Genomic DNA, 22,938 nt, shown 5'->3' with positions numbered 1-22,938 from the left:
GTTGAAAATGTTCATTTTGGAATATTTTGAGAGCACCTGTCAAATATTACTTAACTTTGGCTTAACTATTAATAAATATCTTTTGTTTATATTTCTATTTGTGATGCTAGTCATTAATGTAACATACCATTGCGAAAAAGTGTTAGAAATGTGAAATTCGTCGGTGATGCACTTTCTTTGAACGCAAGTGTGTGTGTGTGTGTGTGTGTGTGTGTGTGTGTGTGTGTGTGTGTATATATATATATATATATATATATATATATATATACACACACATACATACACTAATGATGCACTTTCTTTGAACACGTGTGTGTGTGTGTGTGTGTGTGTGTGTGTGTGTGTGTGTGTGTGTGTGTGTGTGTGTGTGTGTGTGTGTGTGTGTGTGTGTGTGTGTGTGTGTGTGTGTGTGTGTGTGTGTGTGTATATATATATATTTATTTTTTTTTTTTTTTGTTAGTTGTTGGCGCATCATCAGCTTCTATAGCCATATTGCACCTCCCAAAGTTTTTTTTTGTATTTTACTATGATCAAAGCCCGAGGCGGGAATCAAACCCGCGACCTTTGGATTGCCAAGCAAGCACTTTACCTACCTGGCTAGCCCGGTGTGTGTGTGTGTGTGTGTGTGTGCACACACACACTCACTGGTGTTCAAAGAAAGTGCATCACCCCTTAATTTCATACATATTGCATCAGATCCCATTTCTTCCATCATGCAGTATGACTGATGACTTTTCAGGTTATGATGAACATCATGGTAAGATCCAATCTTCCTTACATTTCGAGGGTACAGTTCTAAAACAGTGTGTTTGCAGGCCGGCCACTAGTTAGTACACCGGACTGAACCTATTGGTAACTCTTTAGGAGGCTTCCAGAACAGCTAGTGTATAATCTTGCTACCTCTACTCTGCCAGATCGTGACTGGAGGGAGTCCGAGTAGTGTGTATGTGGGGGGCATTGTCGAGGCCACGTTAAGTCAAGGTTCTGGGTATGTTCTTACCTGTAGATGCCATTTCCAAAACTTTCATTTTTGGAAATGGCATCTACATACAGCATTCATACAGCATGTCCCCCCACTTTTTCTTACCATTGAATACACCATGAATTGTCAAATTAACAGAGTAAGCTTATCTACAAAAAGATCTAACCCTCCCAAATACTTCCTAGTACATTTCACAAATATACGAGGTCTCAATTCTTATCTCAACGATGTCCATTTCCACTTGCAATCTGCCAAACCCAATGTACTTTTTCTGATAGAATCTCAGTTATCAGTTGATTCAACTACTGCTCATCTCAGTTGCCCAAATTATTCTATGTATGATTCCTTTTGCCTCAAAGGTGGTACTTGTGCATATGTCCTTCTGATATTCCCTATCAGAGACTTGGTAATTTGGAATCTCCTCTGGCTTAAAATCTCTACCTTTAGTAGAGTTCTCCAGGGTTTGGCATTGGGACTACCATCGTTTTGTATATTCATCAATGATATTGATGAATGTATATCAGGCTTAATGTCAAAGTTTGCAGATGATACGAAGGTTGAGAGGGTTGTTAAAGACAGTATGCTACTCCAACTGGATCTAGATAAGTTGGACAAATGGGCTGAGAAATGGCAACTGAAGTTTAACATTGACAAATGCAGAGTACTGCATGTGGGTAGCAATAACCCAAGAGAAACATACACAAACGTGTTGTACTACACTCATGGAAGTGGAAAGTGAAAAAGACCTCAGGGTAATTGTGTAGTCAGATATGAAGTTCGCTCTGCATTGCAGGCAGGCAGCCAGGGCGGATCATGGAGTCTTATCAATGATATATAGGAATTTTGCTACCAGGAACAGGGAATTGATTATCCCATTGTACAAGGCAGTGGTCAGGCCTTACCTTGAATACTGTGTACTGGTCTGGAGGCCTCATTTCAGGAAGGATGTAGAGTTGCTAGAACAAGTACAAAGGAATTTTTGAATATATAGGAATTTTGCTACCAGGAACAGGGAATTGATTATCCCATTGTACAAGGCAGTGGTCAGGCCTTACCTTGAATACTGTGTACTGGTCTGGAGGCCTCATTTCAGGAAGGATGTAGAGTTGCTAGAACAAGTACAAAGAAGGGCAACAAGATTGGTGAGGGGAACAAAAGGGGTGCTTTTACCAAGAAAGGCTTAAGTCCTGCAAATTGCAGCACATGGGGAGTAGACACATGTGAGGTGATCTGATTGAGGTGTATAAGGGCTGATTAAGCTGAATGCTGATGGGATTAAGAACTCTTGCTCAGATTAAGAACCTGAGGGGGCACAGATTCAAATTGATGAAAGACAGTTGTAGAATCATAAGGCAATGGTCAGGCCACACCTAGAGTACTGTATACAGGCCTGGAGGCCTCATTTCAGGAAGGATGTAGAGCTGCTGGAACGAGTACAGAGAAGGGCAACTAGATTGGTGAATGGGACAAAGGGGTTCTCTTACGAAGAAAGGCTTAAGTTTTGCAAATTACAGTGTCTGGAAACTAGGCACCAGCGGGGTGATCTGATAGAGGTGTACAAAGCCTTGAATGGTTTGAGCATGCTCAATGCTGATGGGATTCTTCCTCTAGCTCAGAAAAATCACCTGAGAGGGCATAAATTCAAATTGAGGAAAGACAGATGTAGGATAGATGTGCGGAAATTTGCCTTTAGCCAGCGGGTGGTTGGTGGGTGGAACAGACTTCCATCCCTTGTCGTGGAAGTTGATAGCCTAAATAAGTTTAAAGCTCAGCTGGACAGGTATTTCGAACGAACAGAGGGGTGAAGTGGAAATGGTTATTTTTATTTATTTATGTTACTTTTTTTTTTTTTTTTTTTTGGCTGATGCTGCATAAGCTTGCTTTCTTGCATCAAATGCCTCTACTAATGCTAATGCTAATCGATGTGCGAAAATTTGCCTTTAGACAGCGGTTAGATGATTGGTGGAACAGACTTCTATCTCTTGTTGTGGAAGTAGATAGCCTAAATAACTTTAATGCTGAAGTGGGCAGGCATTTGGAATGAATGGAGGGGTGAAATGGGAGGGTTGTTTTTTTTTTTTTTTTTTTTTTTTGGCTGATGCTGCATAAGCTTGCTTTCTTGCATTGTATGCCTCTTCTAATACTAATGCTAAATCGAACCACAGCTTTTCGACGGTCTTTCTTGGTCACAGGATAAAAGTAACAATGAGAATTTTTTAAACCCTTTGAGATTATTTAATATCATGCCACATGTGCACAAATGATCACGAATTCAATATGAGAAATGGGCGACGTACATTAATGGAATTCTTGTGTAATTTGATTTCCAGTGCTAATGTGATTAATAATTTAGTGCAATTCCTGGCTTGGGTAAAGAAAGCCTGCATGAGAACGACGACAAACGTCGGATAACTTATGCGAAAAATTAGTTTGCTGATACAGCACTCTAGCGCTGCTCACTCGGTAAACAGACGGCAGGTGTTATCGGTCTGGAGCAAAGTCGAGAACGATATATTGATTGACAGGTAGGCGTGGCAAACAATGAAATGATTGGTGGTGGGCGAGACAGACGACAAGCTACTGTGTAGTCATCGGTTGGCATTATGATGTGTATTTACCAGTAAAGAACGGTGCATAATAGTTTTGTAATAAACGGTGAACAGGTAATAGTAGCAATGAATTTTTTAAAGATGGAAGAAATTTGTAAGGAAAATGAAACGTTGCTTGATTTTTTGATGAAAACTAAATTGATAAGACCGAAATTGTACTGTTTTAAGTGCAATGATTATTTTTAACTAATTGAATCACGAACAGAATCATGTGGAAAGTTGTGCTTTTGCAAAAAATGTTCTTCACAAGTTTCTTTATTGAAACATAGTTTTCTGGAAAATACAAAAGTTTCATTGAAAAAGATAATGTACATTATATACTTTTGGTCAACGTGCATGCCAATAACTAAGACAGCATTCCATCTGGAAATTTCGAAAGTGACAGCAATTAAGTTTTATAAGAAACTAAGAGATATTTGCAGATTGCAGTTAATAAAAAAACCCATTAAGTTGGGTGGATCGGGGAAAATTGTAGAAGCAGACGAAACTGTATTGATAAAACCAAAACATCACAGAGGACGAAATTTAACTGCTGAGAAGAAATGGGTGTTTGGTGTGTTCGAAAGAGAATCTAAATTCGTCTTCATGAAATTGATAAAAAATCGGAAAGCAAAAACTCTTTTGCGCATTATTAGAAAAGTAGTGAAGAAAAATACTACCATCATAACAGATGAATGGTGTGCATATAGCCGTATTACGGCTTTAGAAAAAAAATAAGTACAAACATTTAACGGTGAAACATAAGGAACATTTTGTAGATCCACATACAGGAGCACATACGAATAATATCGAAGCCCAGTGGAAGAAACTAAAAAGTGTAATTAAAGGAGTAAATGGCAGCTGTAAACATATGTTGATGGGTCACATTAATGAATATATGTGGCATCAAATTTACGGGAAAAATTATGAAGATACTTTTCACAATATTGTTACTCAAATTGCGAATAGCTATTCAGATCCAACTGTATGATTTGTACTCATGAATTTTTTTTCTGAGAAAGTTTCGTTCTGTTCATTTTTATGTTCTTCATTGTATTTTTTTTTTTTTTCTCATTATTAAAAACAAATTTTTGGAGTTGATGAGTGCTTTTACTGTATTATTGATTTAAGTTTGGTTACAAAAAAAAAGGAAAAGGTTTCTTTGTTTTTCGTTGAATTTCATAACCTGAGCTTAAATGGTAGGTTAGGAAATAAAAGAGGTTTCCTTGTATTTTGCGACTTAAACGTTAGGTTGGGAAATAATAGAAACAGAAAGAAAGATTCTTTATATATATATACTGAATAGCTATTAAGGTGCTGATTGACCTTATGATACGTGTGTATCCGCATGAGTGTCTTTAAAAATAAAAGTACAGTAATAAAAAATTAATATTTTATTAATAAACAATTTATGTGCTAGTCCACTCATGATTCTAAAGACAAAAGGTTAGGTCACCCCTTCCATTTCGGGAGAGGTTCAAGCTCCCATGGGATTCAAGTGGAGGTAACCTGACCTGTTTTCACCATTAGGGCATATTATTGAACAAGAAAATAAAAATACAGTCATAAAAAAATTTATTTTTTTATGAATGTATTTCTAAATATGACTGATTCTAAAGAAAAAAAGTTAGGTTACCCTCTCCACTTCGGGAGGGGTTCAAGTTTCCATGGGATTCAAGTCGAGGTAACCTGACCTTTTTTCACCCTTACAGTAAATGTTAGGGCATGTGCAATTAGGACAAGTTACCATTAGTGCTGCTACAGTGATACTAAACCGATGTTATTGTGTTCATGCACCAATCAGCACGTCGTTTGCCACGCCTACCTGTCAATCAGTATATCATTCTCGACTTTGCTCCAGACCAATAACATCTACCGTCTGTTTACCGAGTGAGCAGCGCTAGAGTGCCGTATCGGCAAACTAATTTTCCGCGTAATTTATCCGACGTTTCTCATCGTTCTTGTGCAGGCTTTCTTTACCTTCGTCCAATTCCTTTGTATGCTAAGTATTTTGACTCATCAAATAAAAAGGTGTGATTCTCGTTGACATCATGGAATGCTAATTCTGATGCCCCTGCTCTAGTCGCACGCACAGAAGCCAAATATTGTCTCATTCTCATATTTTATCATACCTCTTGTTGACCCTTGATATGATGAATCACATTCCTTACATGAAATGTTGTATGCTACATCATTAATCTGTGTTGAAAAAAAGGATGACTGTGCTAGCAAGGTGATGGCATTGGGTTTTTTTTTTTTTTTTGGATGTTGATGGAGTGTTTTGCTAGTGGATTATCTTCAGAAAGGCCAGACAATCACGGTGGCATATTAAGCACACCTTATGAGGTGTTTTTTTCTTGAAAACGTTGTCTTCAAGAAAATGTCATTTCTTGAAGACAAACACAGAGGAAAACTCAGCAAAGGTATCTTGCCTGCTCAAAAGTCTGTTATTGCCATGGCTGTGATGCATGAGTGTAACTTGTTTGTTTGGGGATTTATTAGACACATCAGCAACTATGGCCATAGTGTGCCAATGAGTGTGGCTTTGAAATCTTTGATTTCCACCATATTCACCAGATCTAGCACCATCTGACTTTCACTGTTTTGTTATATGAAAAAAAATACCTGTCTGGCATTTTGCTGAATACCATTTTGCAATGATGTCAGTGACATCATTGCAGTGTGGATCAGTGCAGCATTGGGGAAAAATGTATTGACTCCAATGGGACTATGTTGAAAGTAACACAATACTTGACTCCTCAAAATAAGCCCTTTTATACTCAAGCCGTGAATTTTTTAAATACTCCTCGTATTAGAGCAAATGGACAGCTGAAGTGTGTGTGTGTGTGTGTGTGTGTGTGTGTGTGTGTGTGTGTGTGTGTGTGTGTGTGTGTGTGTGTGTTATGTATAAGCCTGCTTTCCTGTATCATTTGCAGTTATTAATACTATTGTGTGTATCTACACATTTTTAAACTGTGGTGTTTATTATAATTTCAGGAAATGGTTTAATTTATTGTTTATTGAAACAGCTTTAACCAATAAATGAATGGAACCAAAATAATTCTAATTATATGACTTCAAATTGTGAAGTCCTCCCCCACTCCAGGCAAGGTGATGTTTTTATGTTCACTGCTGAACACTTAAAATTTTTTTTTTCTGCAGGAGCATAAACTTACTTGTGATCTGCAGAGCCGATATAGATTGATACACGTTGAAGAGTGTCGTCCTGAGACAAAGCTGGACTATAACTATTTCACTAAGAGTTTTAAAATGACTAAAATTAAGGTGAGTTTTCTTTTCTGAATTTCAGAGTTCATGGTTAAATATTTAGAAATGATCAGTGTCATCATATAATTTATGACAAGCATTATTTTGGAGCAATTTTTTTTATTCCATCATCTACTTAGAATTTTTTTAAAGAGGCATGTATCTTTAGGCATATGCAATTTCATAACATTTAATTTGAATAGATGTTTTCAGTGCACTATTCATAATTCATATTTGTAATTTTTTTTTAAATTCTCATTTATATTTATAGTTTTTCAGAATTTGCTTTAAATACTTCTAATTATTAGTGTAAATCAAAGTGTTGATGTTTAGTATAAGAGTGCAATGGTTATTATGCACTTTTACTCTGAAATGTTTTTGTGCTCTGTCTTACGAGAGAGGAAATGTGATTGTCAGAACAAAATTATAAGATGAGTTAATTTAGGAATTAACATTATTATTGGAAATATGTTGTAAGGAAGCAAATATTAACAGCACCACTCAAAAAATCATTTGCCTATTCCTTCCAATAATTTGTTCAAACTTTTCTTAAAATTGCTGGAATAAATTTTGTTCCAATAATTTATTATTCTTTAGCTGAGTGCAAATTTCCCCACTATTCTGCAACCTTCCTTTTCCAATTTCAGTTTATCCCCCCCCACCATCTGTGCACCTCAAGTGGTTAAGAGATACCATCAGCATTTAATTTACCTAACCCTTTTGAAGCTTTATACACTTCAATTAGGTCATTGCAGATGCCTAGTTAGTTTCCACAGATGGCAGTTTACAGAACCCTTATCTTTTCATTTTCATAAGAATATCCTTTTGTGCCTTGACTAATCTTTGCTCTTATCTGCATCCTTTCCAACAAAATCTACATCCTTCCTAAAATGAGGTTTCCAACCCCATTATGTGGTACTCCATATGTGACCTAACCATTTCCATATATTTAACTCCCTCTTTGTCCTTGCTGGCAAAGTTCCTGTATATCATTGACAGAACCTTGTGAACTGTTCTACCAGCTTGTTTGCACCATTCAAAGAACTTAATGTCATGCTATACAATTAGCCCTAGTCCTTTTTCAAACTCCACCATCTTGAGTTTGATACCACACAAGTGGCATGTTATTCTAGGATTACTGCTACCCAAATGCATTACTTTGCATTTATCACTGTTAAACTTCTATTGCCATTTTCTAATCCTGCTTAGTTTTTCTAGATCCTATTGAAGTAGCATACTTTGATTACTATCATTAACCACTGTGCCCATCTTTGTCTCATCAACAAACTTAGACATTGAACTCGAAATACCTGCATCAGTGTGAGTATTAAATAATAGAAACAGTAAGGGACCAAACACCAACCCCTGTGGGACTCCACTAATCACATAGCCCCTGAAGAGTGGTAGCTGTTTATAATCATTATGTCCTACCATAACACCCAACCACTTCTTTATCCATAGTAGCAATTTGCCGCCAACACCACACTGCTCCAATTTATACAACAATAGTACATAGTCCAGTATCAAAAGCTTTATTGAAATCTAAGTATGTGATGTCATGATTATTCTTTGCATCCAGTTCTTTCTAACAACCTCATAATAGGCTAATCAGATTGATGAGGATGATCTTTCTTTAACAAACCCATACTGTGATTGCTTTATAACTTTACTCCTATCAGGGTGATCTTGCATTACTACTCTAATAGCTGTTGAGTCCATTATTTTTTTTTTTTTTTAGTACAGAGGTTAAACTTACAGGTCTGTTAGTTATCCATGTCACCCTTTAAGCTACCTTTGTGAATAAGAGATGGAACCTATCCAATTGTATTAAAAGATGTAGTTGGATAAATTTCATCAGTCCCAGGTGCTTTGTTTATTTAGCCACAGCAATTTCCCTGCCAACTTACTTTCTATTATAAAATAATTTAACTTCTGATTATCATAAATCTATTACATAGACTTATGATAATCCCATCTCTAAAAATTTCATGTGTGAATATAGATGCAGAAAATTTATTCAGTTTATGAGCAACTTGAACAGGAACATCAATAGTTATGCCATGTGCTAACGTATATGCAGAAGATGTTGAAGCATCAATAGTTATACCACGCATATCTTATGGACCAGTGTGATTCATCCCGTTCCTTTTAGTGTTAATATATGCAAAGAATTCTTTGTTACTTTTCTTTGCACTTTTGGCTAAAGACCTCCCATGATTTACCTTGGCTTGCCCATCTAACCCCCCACTCTACCTTTTTACTTATTGTAGGACTCTGTACACCCTAATTTGTACTTATTGTAGGACTCTGTATTTCCTGATAATTTGCAATCATCTCGTGCACTTTTTTCATTTGCTACTAAGATCATCAGTTCACATAAATTCCATTTTGATATAAATCTTGAACTTGAATTTCTTAGTATAAAATGTATTTACATTTTATAATAAGATTCCCTTCTTCTACTATATTCCACTTTATAGTGCATTTTGTTCTATTTTTACTTCAGCTGTTTTTACTTCAACCTCACCAAGTGCATAAGTTATTTTGGGATTCCTATTCCTCAAGTGCAAGACTTTGCATTTTATTGCCACTTTTCTGACCATTCCTGAAGCTTATTCAAGTCATCCTGAAGGAGCATTGCTGGGCATTGATCATAAATAACTCCCCAATCGTTACATCATTTGCAAATTTTGATATTACACCCTTTATTTCTTCATTGATGCTTATGAAAGTTAGAAACGGTGGTCCAAGAACTGGTCCTTGGGCAGATCCCAGTTTTGATGTTAATTAATCTGAAGAATATACATTAATCACAACCTTCTGCCATATTGTGATCCGCCTTAGAATCTTTCCAGTAATCCCAACATCATGCTCCAGATTATACAATACCCCCTTATGAGAGGTTACTGTATAAGCTGGAGCTGATACTGTTTTGATTTTACTTGACTCAATTCCTCATGTGGAACTAAGTCAAATCCCTTGCTAAAATCCAAATAAACTATGTCAAAATTCTTCTCTACATCCAGTTCATGAGTAACTGTATCAAAAAAAAACTTACCAGGTTAGTTAAACATGATTACTTTCCCTTAACACACCATGTTGTGTGTCCCTCAGAATGTCATTCCTATCTAAATGTCCCCTGGATTGCATTCTTAATCATAGCTCCCAAGGTTTTTTTGTATTACTGCAGTCAGACTAACCAGTCTATAGCTATGTACTTTACTCTTAGCATTAGCAAAGGCACATCATGCAAGAAAGCAAGCTTATATAGCATCAGCCAAAAAAAAAAAAAAAACCCTTATTTCACCCATCCACTCGCTTCAAATGTTTGTCAAGTTCTGCCTTAAATCTATTTAAGCTATCAACTTCTACAATGACAGATGGAAGTTTGTTCCAGCAATCAACCACCCACTGGCTAAAGGCAAACTTCCGCACATCTATCCTACAACCGTCTTTCCTCAATTTGAATTTATGTCCTCTTAGGCAATTATTCTGAGCAAGAGGAAAAATCCCATCAGCGTTGAATATGCTCAAACCATTCAATGCTTTATACACCTCTATCAGATCACCTCGCTGGTGCCTAGTCTCCAGACACTGTAATTTGCAAAACTTAAGCCTTTCTTCGTAAGAGCACCCCTTTGTTCCATTCACTAATCTTGTTGCCCTTCTCCGTACTCGTTCCAACAGCTCTACATCCTTCTTAAAATGAGGCCTCCAGACGTGTATACAGTACTCAAGGTGTGGCCTAACCATTGTCTTATACAAGGGAATAATCACCTCCTTATCCTTGCTAGAAAAATTCCTGTATATCATTGACAAGACACCATGAGCTACTCTTGCAGACCGTCTGCACTGTTCAGAAAACTTCATATCTGCCTGCACAATTACCCCCAGGTTCTTTTCATTCTCTACCACTGTCAGTGTGGTACCACAGAGTTGATACGTTACTCTGGGATTACTGCTTCCCATATGTTGTACTTTACATTTGTCAATGTTAAACTTCATTTGCCACCTCTCAGCCCATCTGCTCAACTTTTCTTGATCCTGTTGCAGCAGTGTATTGTCATTAGTGTCATTGACAACCCTGCCAACCTTCGCATAGTCTGCAAACTTGGACATTAAGCCTGTTATACCATCATCAATATCATTTATATCAATATAATGCTTTACATCAATATAATGCTTTCCCTTTTCATGCTAATTTTGCATCGCCTCTCCTAAGCATTAAGGGTCTTTCTTCAATAAAGATCAGTATATAGTACTTGCTTATTTCATCAACAACATCTGGCATTATCTGAAACTTTCACCCACACCCAATACATAAAGGACTGATCTGATTTTTCTTCTTTGTATTCACAGTCTCCATTCTTTGCTCTCTTAGCCAGTGCTTCCTTATACTCAGCTTTGGCCACCCTAACCTTTTCTCTGGTACTGTTACCGATCAACATGTAGCTGTTGTACTCTTCTTTCCTTTTGTCATTTGGTAACAACAAAAGTTTCCAACAATCAAAACAGGCTAACCTGTTTTTCGATAAATTATCAGATTATTATTTTGTTTTTATGAAAACATTAAACAAGGAAGGTATTAGAACCTATAACCTTAGTACTGTGCATGGGTTGAAGGTTGAGAAATGAAAGAAGATACTTATTGATATTAGATTTAAATTTCTGTAAATTGCAATTTTCAGGAAATGCATGTGAAGGAAGGAGAAAACCCATTTTTTTTTTTTTTTTTTTTGATTGAGAGGAAGCAATGTTTGTGATGTGGTTATGCTAAGCGAGATTAGAAGTCAGGGTCATCCCTAATAGAGACTTGATCTTGTCTAGAAATCAGTGTCATCGAATAGGAGTCTAAAAGAGGTTTTAACAGCACCACCCCAGATGTGAGAACAATATTCCATGGTAGGGCAGATTTGTACAGAGTGAGTAGCTTCTATTGGAATATGCAGCAGCCTGGAAAGCAAAGTGTCTGTGATTTCAGGCCCTGCTGTGGTTCATCATGTAAATACATGGGCTGTGTTATGGTGACTAAGATTAAGAACATGTGCATGTATACTTGCGTGTACACTAATACTAGGAGTATTGTAAATACATTTGATGCACTGATTAATTCATCAAATGTGGTCATTGTAGGGGTAGCAGAGACATGGTGTCACTCACACACAAGTTTGTTATTTGGTTTTTTAGGAGCATTAGCAACTAAGGCCATATTGCTCCGGGAATATGCGGTGGTCATTCCCTGACCTTTTCGCATCCTCCGTATTTGGTGGTGATGGGCTCGAACCCCGGTCTAATCAAGAAGCGTGTGCTACGCACTGCTGCTCCTTCCCACCTGGCTACGGAGGCGCCCACACACAAGTGATACTGAATTTGAATATGGAGAGTACAATGTATACAGGAGGGAGAGACAGAACAGGAGGGGAGGAGGGGTCATGCTCATAGTTAAGAAGCATATTAAATCTAAGGCAGTGCATCCAGTCAACATGGATGACCAGTGAAATTTTGAGTCAGTTTGATGTGATATAAGCACTGGGAAAACAAAATTGAGAGGAGGAGTCTGTTATGGTTTAATGACTCTGTCTAGTAAACTAAACAGCTATACAGAAAAGTGTAGGCTATTAAATCAGAACATCGTACAATGGGGGATTTTAACTTTTTAAATGTTAATTTGAATTTGAGCATTGGTATCACAGACACTAGCCAGACTTGTAGATTTTTTGGATGACTTTTCTACATCAGTATGTTAGAAAGGTAACAAGAGGAAGCAATACTGTGGATCTGGTTATCAGCAGTGATCCTTCATGCATTAAGAATCTGCAAGTAAAAGACCCACTGTGTGGCATCAGTTACAGTGTACTAATGTGGAATTTAAAGACAACTACTGTCAAGGGTAAAGGTAAAGGCTTTTGTTTTTGTAAAGGTGGACTACAGTCGTCCCAGGCAATTTTTAAATTCTATGCAGTGGGACTAACCAATGATGTTACCAACAACAAATTTTAAATGTGAAGCATTCAGGAAACTAATTGTAGAAGCTATTAGTCTTTTCATACTAACAAGGTAATACTGTTCTAGGCTTAGACCTAAATGAATGTCAGATGAAATATTGAGTTGTGACACAGAAGAAAAGTGCACGGGATGCATATAAATTATTCGGTTATAGAGAAATGTATGGTGTATATATAAATTAGTATTATGAATCAACAGGGCTTACCTTTATTTTTGATATAGGAAGCTTCTTTTCTAACTCTCCTTGTCCAACTCGCTAATAATTCATGGGGAAGGCGATATCAATTTTGCAAAACATTGTCATAAAGTTATATTTTGGAGGTCTAAACAGGCTAATAATTAAGGATCGATTTTTCTTTTTGGTCCTGTGGCTAGAATTTTGAGTTAAATTTAGGGGTCTAATAATTGGGTAAGGGGCGGGGGCTAGGGGTTGGGGGTTATTCTCTACATTCCTTAAGTTGGACTGGAACTTTTCGGGGCATCATGTTCACAGGAAGAGAGTTACTCACAATTTTGTGAGTAACTCTCAATTTTGTTGAGAGTTACTCACAAAATTGAAGAGAGTTACTCACAATTTTGTGAGTAACTCTCTTCCTGTGAACATGATGCCCCGAAAAGTTCCAGTCCAACTTAAGGAATGTAGAGAATAACCCCCAACCCCTAGCCCCCGCCCCTTACCCAATTATTAGACCCCTAAATTTAACTCAAAATTCTAGCCACAGGACCAAAAAGAAAAATCGATCCTTAATTATTAGCCTGTTTAGACCTCCAAAATATAACTTTATGACAATGTTTTGCAAAATTGATATCGCCTTCCCCATGAATTATTAGCGAGTTGGACAAGGAGAGTTAGAAAAGAAGCTTCCTATATCAAAAATAAAGGTAAGCCCTGTTGATTCATAATATAATAGAATATAGGAATTATCGAGCACGTAATAGCTCTCTAGCATCAAATAAATTAGTATGTAATCAAGTCACAAAGGAGGTTAGACAAGCTAAGGCAGATTATGAGAAGTCTCTGGCAAAGAAAGCAGCAAAGACTTCTATGGTTATATTAGCAGTAGAAGAAAGGGATTGAATGACATTGGGCTACTTGGTGTCAGTGGGTTAACTTTTGATTATCCTGTTCAGGTTGCTGACAAATTGAATAGGTATTTTGCATCTACACTCACACATGATGAATTCGTTAGGGGAAGGGTGGGGATGCTAAAAGTTTATCAAACTCTAATGGGAAGCTAAATGACTTTGTGTTAACTGAGAGGAAAATGAAACATAAATTGTTAAAGCTGAACATAAAGATGCATGGGTGGATGGATACTATACAGGGTGTCTCAAAAATATTGGTACAAATGTTTAGGGGAGGGAGGTAGGTAACATCTAAAGGAACGTGAATCGCATAGGAACCCATAACCGGAAACGTCACCGTAAGTCGGTACACGGCGCTGTTCATCAATTCACGAGAGGGAAAATTTCTGGTTTACTCATTCAAGCAGTAGTCGCCACAAGAAGAGCATGCATCGATATACGAACTGTGAGCTGGCAGACATGCACCTAGTATATGGATTAGCAGAGGGCCCACACGGTGTGCGCCCCCATGCGGCACAACATCGCTTCACAATAAATCTGTGGGCAGGTATGGTCGGTGACTGCTTAGTCGGCTCATACCTGTTACCATCCTGCATGAACTCCGCTAAATATTGGATCTTTCTTGAACAAGTTCTACCAGGGTTACTTGATGATGTTCCAGCAAATGGGAGATGCAACATTTGGTTTAAACATGACGGGGCGCCTGCCCATTACGGAAGATGTGTTCGTGATCATTTGAACAGGCATTTTGGGCATCGATGGATTGGCTGTGGTGTACCCGTTGCCTGGCCCCCATGCTCACCTGATTTATCGAGCGCTGATTTCTTTCTGTGGGAGCCCTCAAATCTATCGTGTATGAATCGCCTGTGGAGACGGAAATGGATCTCGTCTGCGCTGCTGCTACTGTCAAAGAAACTCCAGGTCTGTTCGACCCTTTCAGCCAATCCATGCTGCGTCCGTGTCACGCATGCATCGCGTCTCATGGTTGGAACCTTCGAGCATCTGTTGTAACATCATGAAATGCATCCATTTCGTACTCCATTGTTAATATGTCAAATAAATGTTTGCCACTAATTACTGTTTTGTGTCATTTCTGCTTCTTGTGCCTCTGCTACTACTTTCCCGTGATGTTTCCGGTTATGGATTCCTATGTGATTCACGTTCCTTTAGATGTTACCTACCGCCCCTAAACATTTGTACCAATGGCACCTCTGTAGCCAGGTGGGAAGGAGCAGCAGTGCGTAGCACACGCTTCTTGATTAGACCGGGGTTCGAGCCCATCACCACCAAATACGGAGGAAGCGGAAAGGTCAGAAAATGACCACCGCATATCCCGGAGCAATATGGCCTTAGTTGCTAATGCTCCTTAAAACCAAATAACAAACAAACATTGTATCAATATTTTTGAGACACCCTGTATAGTTATACTAAGGGAGGCAACAAAGGTAGTAAGAAAACTCTTAGTCATAATTATATTCGGGTGACACTCAAGTCAAGTGGACCCAATTTCGGGAAGTCCAGAAAGTCGTGACAGCCAAATCCTCTGCTTGCACCTTCACGATGGTGGGACTGTTAGAAATCTTGGGCATAACCCCCATGTGCGCAAATACTGTGGGTAACCACCCAGGTGTGAACCAATGTAAGCAGGAGTCGAGATGTGGCACCCACACCATATGGAGGAATGCCCCCCCTCTCTGTTACTAGGCTGTTGATGACTCTCATCAACCGGTGCAATACCACGACTTTGCTTATTGGAGGCTTGAAGTGGTGGAACCAATGTTTAGTCTCCAGAGCTAAGTTCTGGATAATTAGGTTAATTAATGACTTGTCTCTAACAGAGTCTCTCCACTCACTATCTCATAGACGTATTGTTTCTGCTGCATGCCTTTTCTACAGATACTTCCATGGGCACTGTTCTTCTGAATTGGCTTCTATAATTCCCATTCTCTCTTTCAAAACAGTCCGAACACGTGCTGCCACCAGCCAACATCCATTTACTGTCCAGCTTCAAACTCACAGAACCAACTTTTCATCTTCCTTGTTTATTCATTCAACTGCCATTTTCTGGAATAACCTTCCTTCATATGTATTTCCTGAAAATTGCAGTCTACAGAAGTTCAAGTCTAATGTCAACAAATATCCTCTTTCATCTTCTCAACCTCCAACCCAAGCATGGTACTAAGTACAATAAGTTCTAATACCTCTCGTTTGGGGTTTTCATAAAAAAAAATTATGAGAGCATCCTTGGATTCAGGGGAGGTCTCAATGGACTGGAGATGTGAAAATGTCCCCAGTTCATAAAGGAGACTTCAGTTCTGCAAATTGCAGCATCTAGAGTCTAGGCACGTATGGAGTGATCTGATTTAATTGTTTAAGACCTTGAATGGATTGAGTCAGCTAATTGTTAATGATTCTTCCTCTTGCTGAAACTGCGGACGTGAGGGGGCATAAATTCAAGTTGAGGTAGAATGATTGCATGATAGATGTGCAGATGTTTACCTTTAGCCAGCAGGCGGTTGATTGTTCGAACAGGCTTCAGTATGTTGTTGTTGTGGAAATACAGGAACTCCCCAACTTAAATAATACTCAATTTACGGAAATTCGACTTTACGTAAGTTTTTGCTGGCTGGTGCAAACTTAAACAAATTGTGGAAATGTATTTTTCTTCCCATAGGAATAAATGGAGGTATTGTGAAATTATCATAATGTGATAAACCCAATAACACTTGAAAAATTGGAACTTGAAAAATTTGCCATATTACTAAGCTATTTATCTCTCTAAAAGGTCATATTTATAATGGAAATTGCACTACCCTTTCATTGTTATCATATGTTCCCATTATAAGAATCAATTTTGAACACCTTTGTGATATTTTACTAAAGCACGTTTCTGGAGGTCATGACTATAAAACAATTTGTACTTTCCAGTTTATTGGGCTTTTCTGTTAGTGCATCTAATTATAAATGGGTAGTAAACTCATTCTTATTTCATTTGTGATGATACCGATAATTGTGTGGGTTTTTACGCTATTATGGTGAAATGTGTTCCCCTTCACCGAAATCTTCACTCATATAAAAACAAATTTTCAGAAACTTCTCTTCATTCTTATTTACGTATTACAATGATGAAGGGAAAGCGACGATGAAAAGTGCAAGTGGTGGTAATGCCAGGAAACAAAACAAAAGTGATTTAGAAATGAAGATGAAAATGATTAAGAAGTACGAAGCAGGACAAAGTTTGGCATCTATTGAAAGGGAATTAGGTCTCACTGCTTCAACAGTGAATACTATTTTAAAGGACAGTGCACATATAAATGAACATGTTAAAGGATCAGTGCTTTTGGAATGCAATTTTCTTGAGCTGGTTTGGGTAGTAATCACGTCAATGACTTTATAGCACTTTCCTGCTTTTGACACACAGGTAAGTGATTTATTTACATATTTTTACATCAATTGTTGCAGAGCTGAAACCTCCATTGTTCAATAAAGTGGCAACGTGTTATGGTTACATTGATTATCAACAGTAAACACTTGTCTATATATGCTATGTTTTCCTGCTCAGAATACCTGTATGTTTAGAAAAATATTTTAATAAACTAATCTTTTAAATGGGAAAGTTACTTTAATACTTACTATAACTCTTCTCTTCATGAAAGCATTGGCACTCATTGTCACTAATTCACACATACATAAAATTATTGAAAATATTGTTTCTGCATCCTTCTCTGAAACAGTCTTATCATTGTTAGTCAATAGTGAAGTAAACAGTTACTAAATGGTTAAACATGACTGCATCATTTATAACACTAAAATTATAGATATAAAAATATTAAATACGTTTCCTCTTTTTGCTTATATAAATCATGTTTAACTGTTTTTCTTTTTATTGCTAAGAAACTGTTAGAAGCTGTTAACTTCAGTTTAGATATCAAGAGACTAAAATAAATTGACAACCATTCATTCACTCATAGAATGTCTTTAGTTAGCTGAAACTGAAAATTACAAAGCTTTAGTGATTTTAATTTGCATTCTTTCAGTTTAAGATTGCCACAGGTCAAACAACAAAACATTGGCATTTCAAATTAATTACTAAGGAATGGTATCCACCAACTAAGACTACATTTATATTTTAAAAAAATATTTCATTTTACTTTTTTTTTTTTTTTTCGCAATAATACATGTAGTTTTAAGTATATAAGCAGTTTTAATAAGTGTCCACTTATTGTAAATCACAAATTTTTTAAAGGTTACTTTCCAAAGGTGGTGTGAGATGATTTTATGTCGATCAGTAGGTCACCATTAATAATTTGAAAGTAAGAATAAGGCTGTCAAAGCGAATGATGTGTGCAGAATTCTAGAAATAGGCATTCCTTGGTAATCAATGGGTGCTGCTCTTCGTGGACTAATGTTATTAGTAGAGTCCCACAGGGTTCGGTATTGGGTCCACTGTTGTTTTGTATATTTATCAATGATATTGATGAAGGTATATCAGGCTTAGTGTTGAAGTTTGCAGATAATACAAAGGTTGGCAGGGTTGTTAATGACAGTAATGGCAGTGTGTTACTGCAACAGGATCTAGAAAATTTGGGCAGATGGGCTAAGAAGTGGCAACTGAAGGAACTTTAACCTTGACAAATGCAAAGTACTGCATATGGGTAGAAGTAACCCCAGAGAAACGTACCAACTGTCTGGTACTACACTTAAAGTGGTAGAAAATGAAAAATATCTGGGAGTAATTGTGCAGTCAGATATGAAGTTTTCTGAGCAATGCAGACAGGCTGCCAGGCAGATCATGGGGTTTTGTCAATGATATATAGGAATTTTGCTAGCAGGGAAAAGGAGGTGATTGTCCCTCTATATAAGGCAATGGTCAGGCCACACCTTGAGTACTGTGTACAGGTCTGGAGGCCTCATTTTAGGAAGGATGTAGATTTTCTTGAGCGTGTACAGAGAAGGGCAACAAGATTGGTGAAGGGAGTGAAAGGATCCTCTTACCAAGAGAGGCTTAAGTTCTGCAAATTGCAGTGGCTGGAGACTAGGTACCTGCGCGGTGATCTGATTGAGGTGTTAAGGCCTTGAATGGGTTGAGCACGCTGAATTCTGATGGGATCCTTCCACTTGTTCAGATTACGAACCTAAGGGGGCATAAATTCAAATTAAGAAAAGACATATAGAATAGATGTGCGGAAATTTGCCTTTAGCCAGCGGGTGGTTAATTGCTGGAACAAACTTCCATCTGTCATTGTGGAAGTTGATAGGTTAAATAAATTTAAGGAGGAACTGGACAGGCATTTGGAGGGAATGGTGTGATTTTTTTTGGCTGATGCTGCATAAGCTCATACACTTGCTTTCTTGCATCACATGCCACTACTACAACTACTACTTTAAATCCTTCAAGTAGTTGTTCTGCTTTGAGGGTTCTTTTAGGCATATAAACAGCAGCAATGTTCCAAATCATTGGAGAGTGTGAACATAAATTAATACCTTTTCATTTAACACATAAACAAGAGAACTGCAAAAGTAACATAGCAATTCTTTTCTCCAGTTTTAATCAGAAAATATTCTTTTGTAATAAGCAGAAAGCTCATATTTAAAACTGTCAAAGTTTTGAAAGAAACCAATGATTCACATTCACAATTAATTTCTGTTTTTGCTACTTTTTTTACTTCTCCATTACCCAATGTCCAAATGTATTGTTGTCTGGTATCTCACACTCTCAACGAGAGCCAATTAAGAAACTCTTTCAGTCAGTGATACGCAATGTTCTACACAAAGCATGCACATTAAGTACAAGTTGCTTTACATGTTAAAATCTATCAAATACTCCTAAGTGTTTTGCTTTTAAAACTAACAATTCACCTTAGGATTGTCTACAACAACAAAAAAATTAACTTGAATTGAATTAATACTGTATTATAGATAGACAAGCAAAGACAGACAGTTCTGAACTCTGTAGCGAGATCACTGAGCTTGTAAACAAATACATTTTTAAATAATTTAACGAACAAATCATTAAGAATACTTGTCTTTTTTTTATTTCACATTTCCTCTGTTTTACCTTTATAAAGTAATGAGAGAGAAGAGTCAGACTCATTACGCACTATACAACTAATATTTTTGAAAGGGAAATGTGTCACTATACAATGGAAGTATAATATAAATTGTATGTTTTCTCAGCCTTTAGGTTTTTTTCAGGCTGAATCAGTCCATTGCCCAGAGAAGATTGCTCATTAAGCAATATGTATTATATTACATTGAGTTTAATTGGGTTTAAATTTCATATGACTATTTGATGAGGGTGATCATTATTTTGGTGCATTGGTTTTTATACCTAAGGTATAAATTTGTAAGATATGTTTTTCTTTGAGCTATTTGATGAGGGTGATCATTATTTTGGTGCATTGGTTTTTATACCTAAGGTATAAATTTGTAAGATAGGTATGTTTTTCTTTGAGCTAGTGTTATAAATTTGAGTTATTTATGCATGCACTTAAATGTTCCATTACATATTATCTGTTTTCCAGCCCCATGTAAAAGTGTGTGATGATATCATCATTAAATGTCCAGAGTGCAAGTCTAAGATGATCCAAACTAAGCTGGATGATCATCTGGCATGTGAATGTCACGTGATGAAGAAAAAAACAAAGAAAAAGTCACGCCATGGAAGATGTATTCAAGTAAGTTATTTTTTTTTTTTTTTGCCCCAAGTCCCAACATTATGTTGAAAGCTTTAGTGGCCTTCTATTGTTGATAGTTGTGAGATAGCTTTACTAACATTGGGCTTGAATGTTTCTAAGTTGTAATTTTCAGTAAATTAAAAATGAAAGAAAGCTGTTTTAAAGAATGAAAATAGAAGGGATTCATAAAGAGGAGGAAAACATTTGATGAGTTGAATTGAAGAAATGATAGCTAGTTGGCATATGTGTTCTAACAGGTTCAGAAGAATATGTTATAATACATTTTGCTGATAAACTATTAAACTTTTTTAAACAATTTTTAAACTCTAACTATATTTTGACACAATTGGCATGCTTTTTCAACCATTTATCATAATTGTTGATCAAATTGTCAAGCTCTCTGGTGGTAGAATGACATGTTCTACTGTTGTACTGATTAGATGACATTATCCAGTGAGAAACATTTCTCTTGCAGCTGCCTATTGAATGTGAGAAATGTGGAGGTTATATATCACCAACTATATCTAGGAAATACCAACCATTAGATGGATTTTACTATAACTAAAATTTTACAAATAACAAAGAATATATAAAACAAATTATACAATTTACTATAATTAAAAATAAACTGATGGCTGTATATTGTGGAATGCTAAAACTATAATACAATAAAATCATTTACTATAAAATATGCTAAAATATAAAGATTAAAAGCGCTAAAAACCTGAAACTTTCGAGAGCGTCAGCTCTCTTCCTCAACAGAGATAAGACTTCCTGCAACCTCTCCTATATAACAGGCTCACGGTACCTCCACACATGGTATTCCTTCACGTGGTTCCCTCGATGCATGGGCAGAACTGGAAGCAGAAATGGCTCGGGTACGTGGCAAACAAAATCGTTCATCTGTACTGCGGGCCACTGCTTCAAAAATAGGATGTATGCATATACCTCTGTCTTTATTCATGGTATTCTTACTGGATGAGCCAATCCGTAAACCCTCTAGCCACTTACGCTCCCAGTACCCATGCGCGCGGTCTACTGTGATCATGTCCTCTGGGGAGATCTGATGCTGCTTCTCCAAAAAATGTTTGGCCACAGCAGACTTATAATCGGCGGTTCTTATGGCATTTAAATGCCCCCCCCCAGACGATCCCTGAGGCGTCATTTTGTTTCCCCCACATAACATTCCCCACAATTCGGGCATTCTTTTCTGTATACAACTCCACTACTGAGATCTTTTGGTATACGGTCTTTCACCTGGGATACAGCTGCGCACAGCCTCTGCCCAGGCAGCTGTGCACAGCGTGTCTTATATCCCCACAAAATTCTCGCTAAATGCTCAGTAAGGCCTGGATAGTAGGGGATGTATGCGGTGGTTACCAGAACGAACGGCTCCCTACGTTCAAACACTCCTCCACTATATCTGTCCAGGATCCTCTGGGGTATCCACATTTTTCTAAGGTCTGCCATGACACGATCAATTTCCTTTTCTTTATCCTCATATCGATGCGATCATCGTAGACCGTGTGCATGGGTACTGGGAACGTAAGTGGCTAGAGGGTTTACGGATTAGCTCATCCAGTAAGCATACCATGAATAGAGACAGAGGTATACACATACATCCTATTTTTGAAGCAGTGGCCCGCAGTACAGATGAACGATTTTGTTTGCCACATACCCGAGCCATTTCCGCTTCCAGTTCTGCCCATGCACCGAGGGAACCACGTGAAGGAATACCACGTGTGGAGGTACCGTGAGCCTGTTAAATAGGAGAGGTTGCAGGAAGTCTAATCACTGTTGAGGAAGAGAGCTGACGCTCTCAAAAGCTTCAGGTTTTTTAGTGCTTTTAATCTTTATATTTTAGCATATTTTATAGTAAATGATTTTATTGTATTATAGTTTTAGCATTCCGCAATATACATCAGTTTATTTTAAATTATAGTAAATTGTATAATGTTTTTTATATATTCTTTGTTATTTGTAAAATTTTAGTTACAGTAAAATTCATCTAATGGTTGGTGTATGAGTTCACTTATTTCCTAGATATGAATTTTCCCGACCTCAGGGGCCTCTTTCAGGATATCACCAACTAGTTTGGATAGGGAGAATGGGGGGATATCTTCTAGTGCCAAGTGTTTAAGAGATCCATTGTGGCACATGCAGTGTGCAAGCATATTTTGTTATGTAATACTACACTCTTTTTGACAGAAGACTAAGCTCCTTTTTGTACACTGCATTTTTCAATCAGGTCAGCATAGCCTATTACACTGATCTGTTGATGGTTGCATCATGTGGGAGTAAAATCCATAAATCCCTGCACATCCTAAAATAT

The 22,938-nt window shown here is 37.3% G+C and overlaps 1 protein-coding gene across 1 annotated transcript in view; it reads left to right on the top strand.

Annotated features, from left to right (window-relative positions):
* Positions 1 to 22,938, top strand: part of LOC150080000 (uncharacterized) — a 136,418-nt gene that overhangs the window by 38,683 nt on the left and 74,797 nt on the right. The window contains exons 4-5 of the mRNA XM_090383327.1: positions 6,733 to 6,855; positions 20,454 to 20,606. Coding sequence (XP_090239453.1) covers positions 6,733 to 6,855; positions 20,454 to 20,606 — 276 coding nt within the window. The remainder of the gene's footprint in view (positions 1 to 6,732; positions 6,856 to 20,453; positions 20,607 to 22,938) is intronic.

Source organism: Mastigoproctus giganteus, chromosome 10, assembly GCF_048544385.1.
Source record: "Mastigoproctus giganteus isolate SK-2022 chromosome 10, ASM4854438v1, whole genome shotgun sequence".
NCBI classification, from domain to species: Eukaryota; Metazoa; Arthropoda; class Arachnida; order Uropygi; family Thelyphonidae; genus Mastigoproctus; species Mastigoproctus giganteus.
This window is presented reverse-complemented; position numbering and strand designations above follow the sequence as displayed.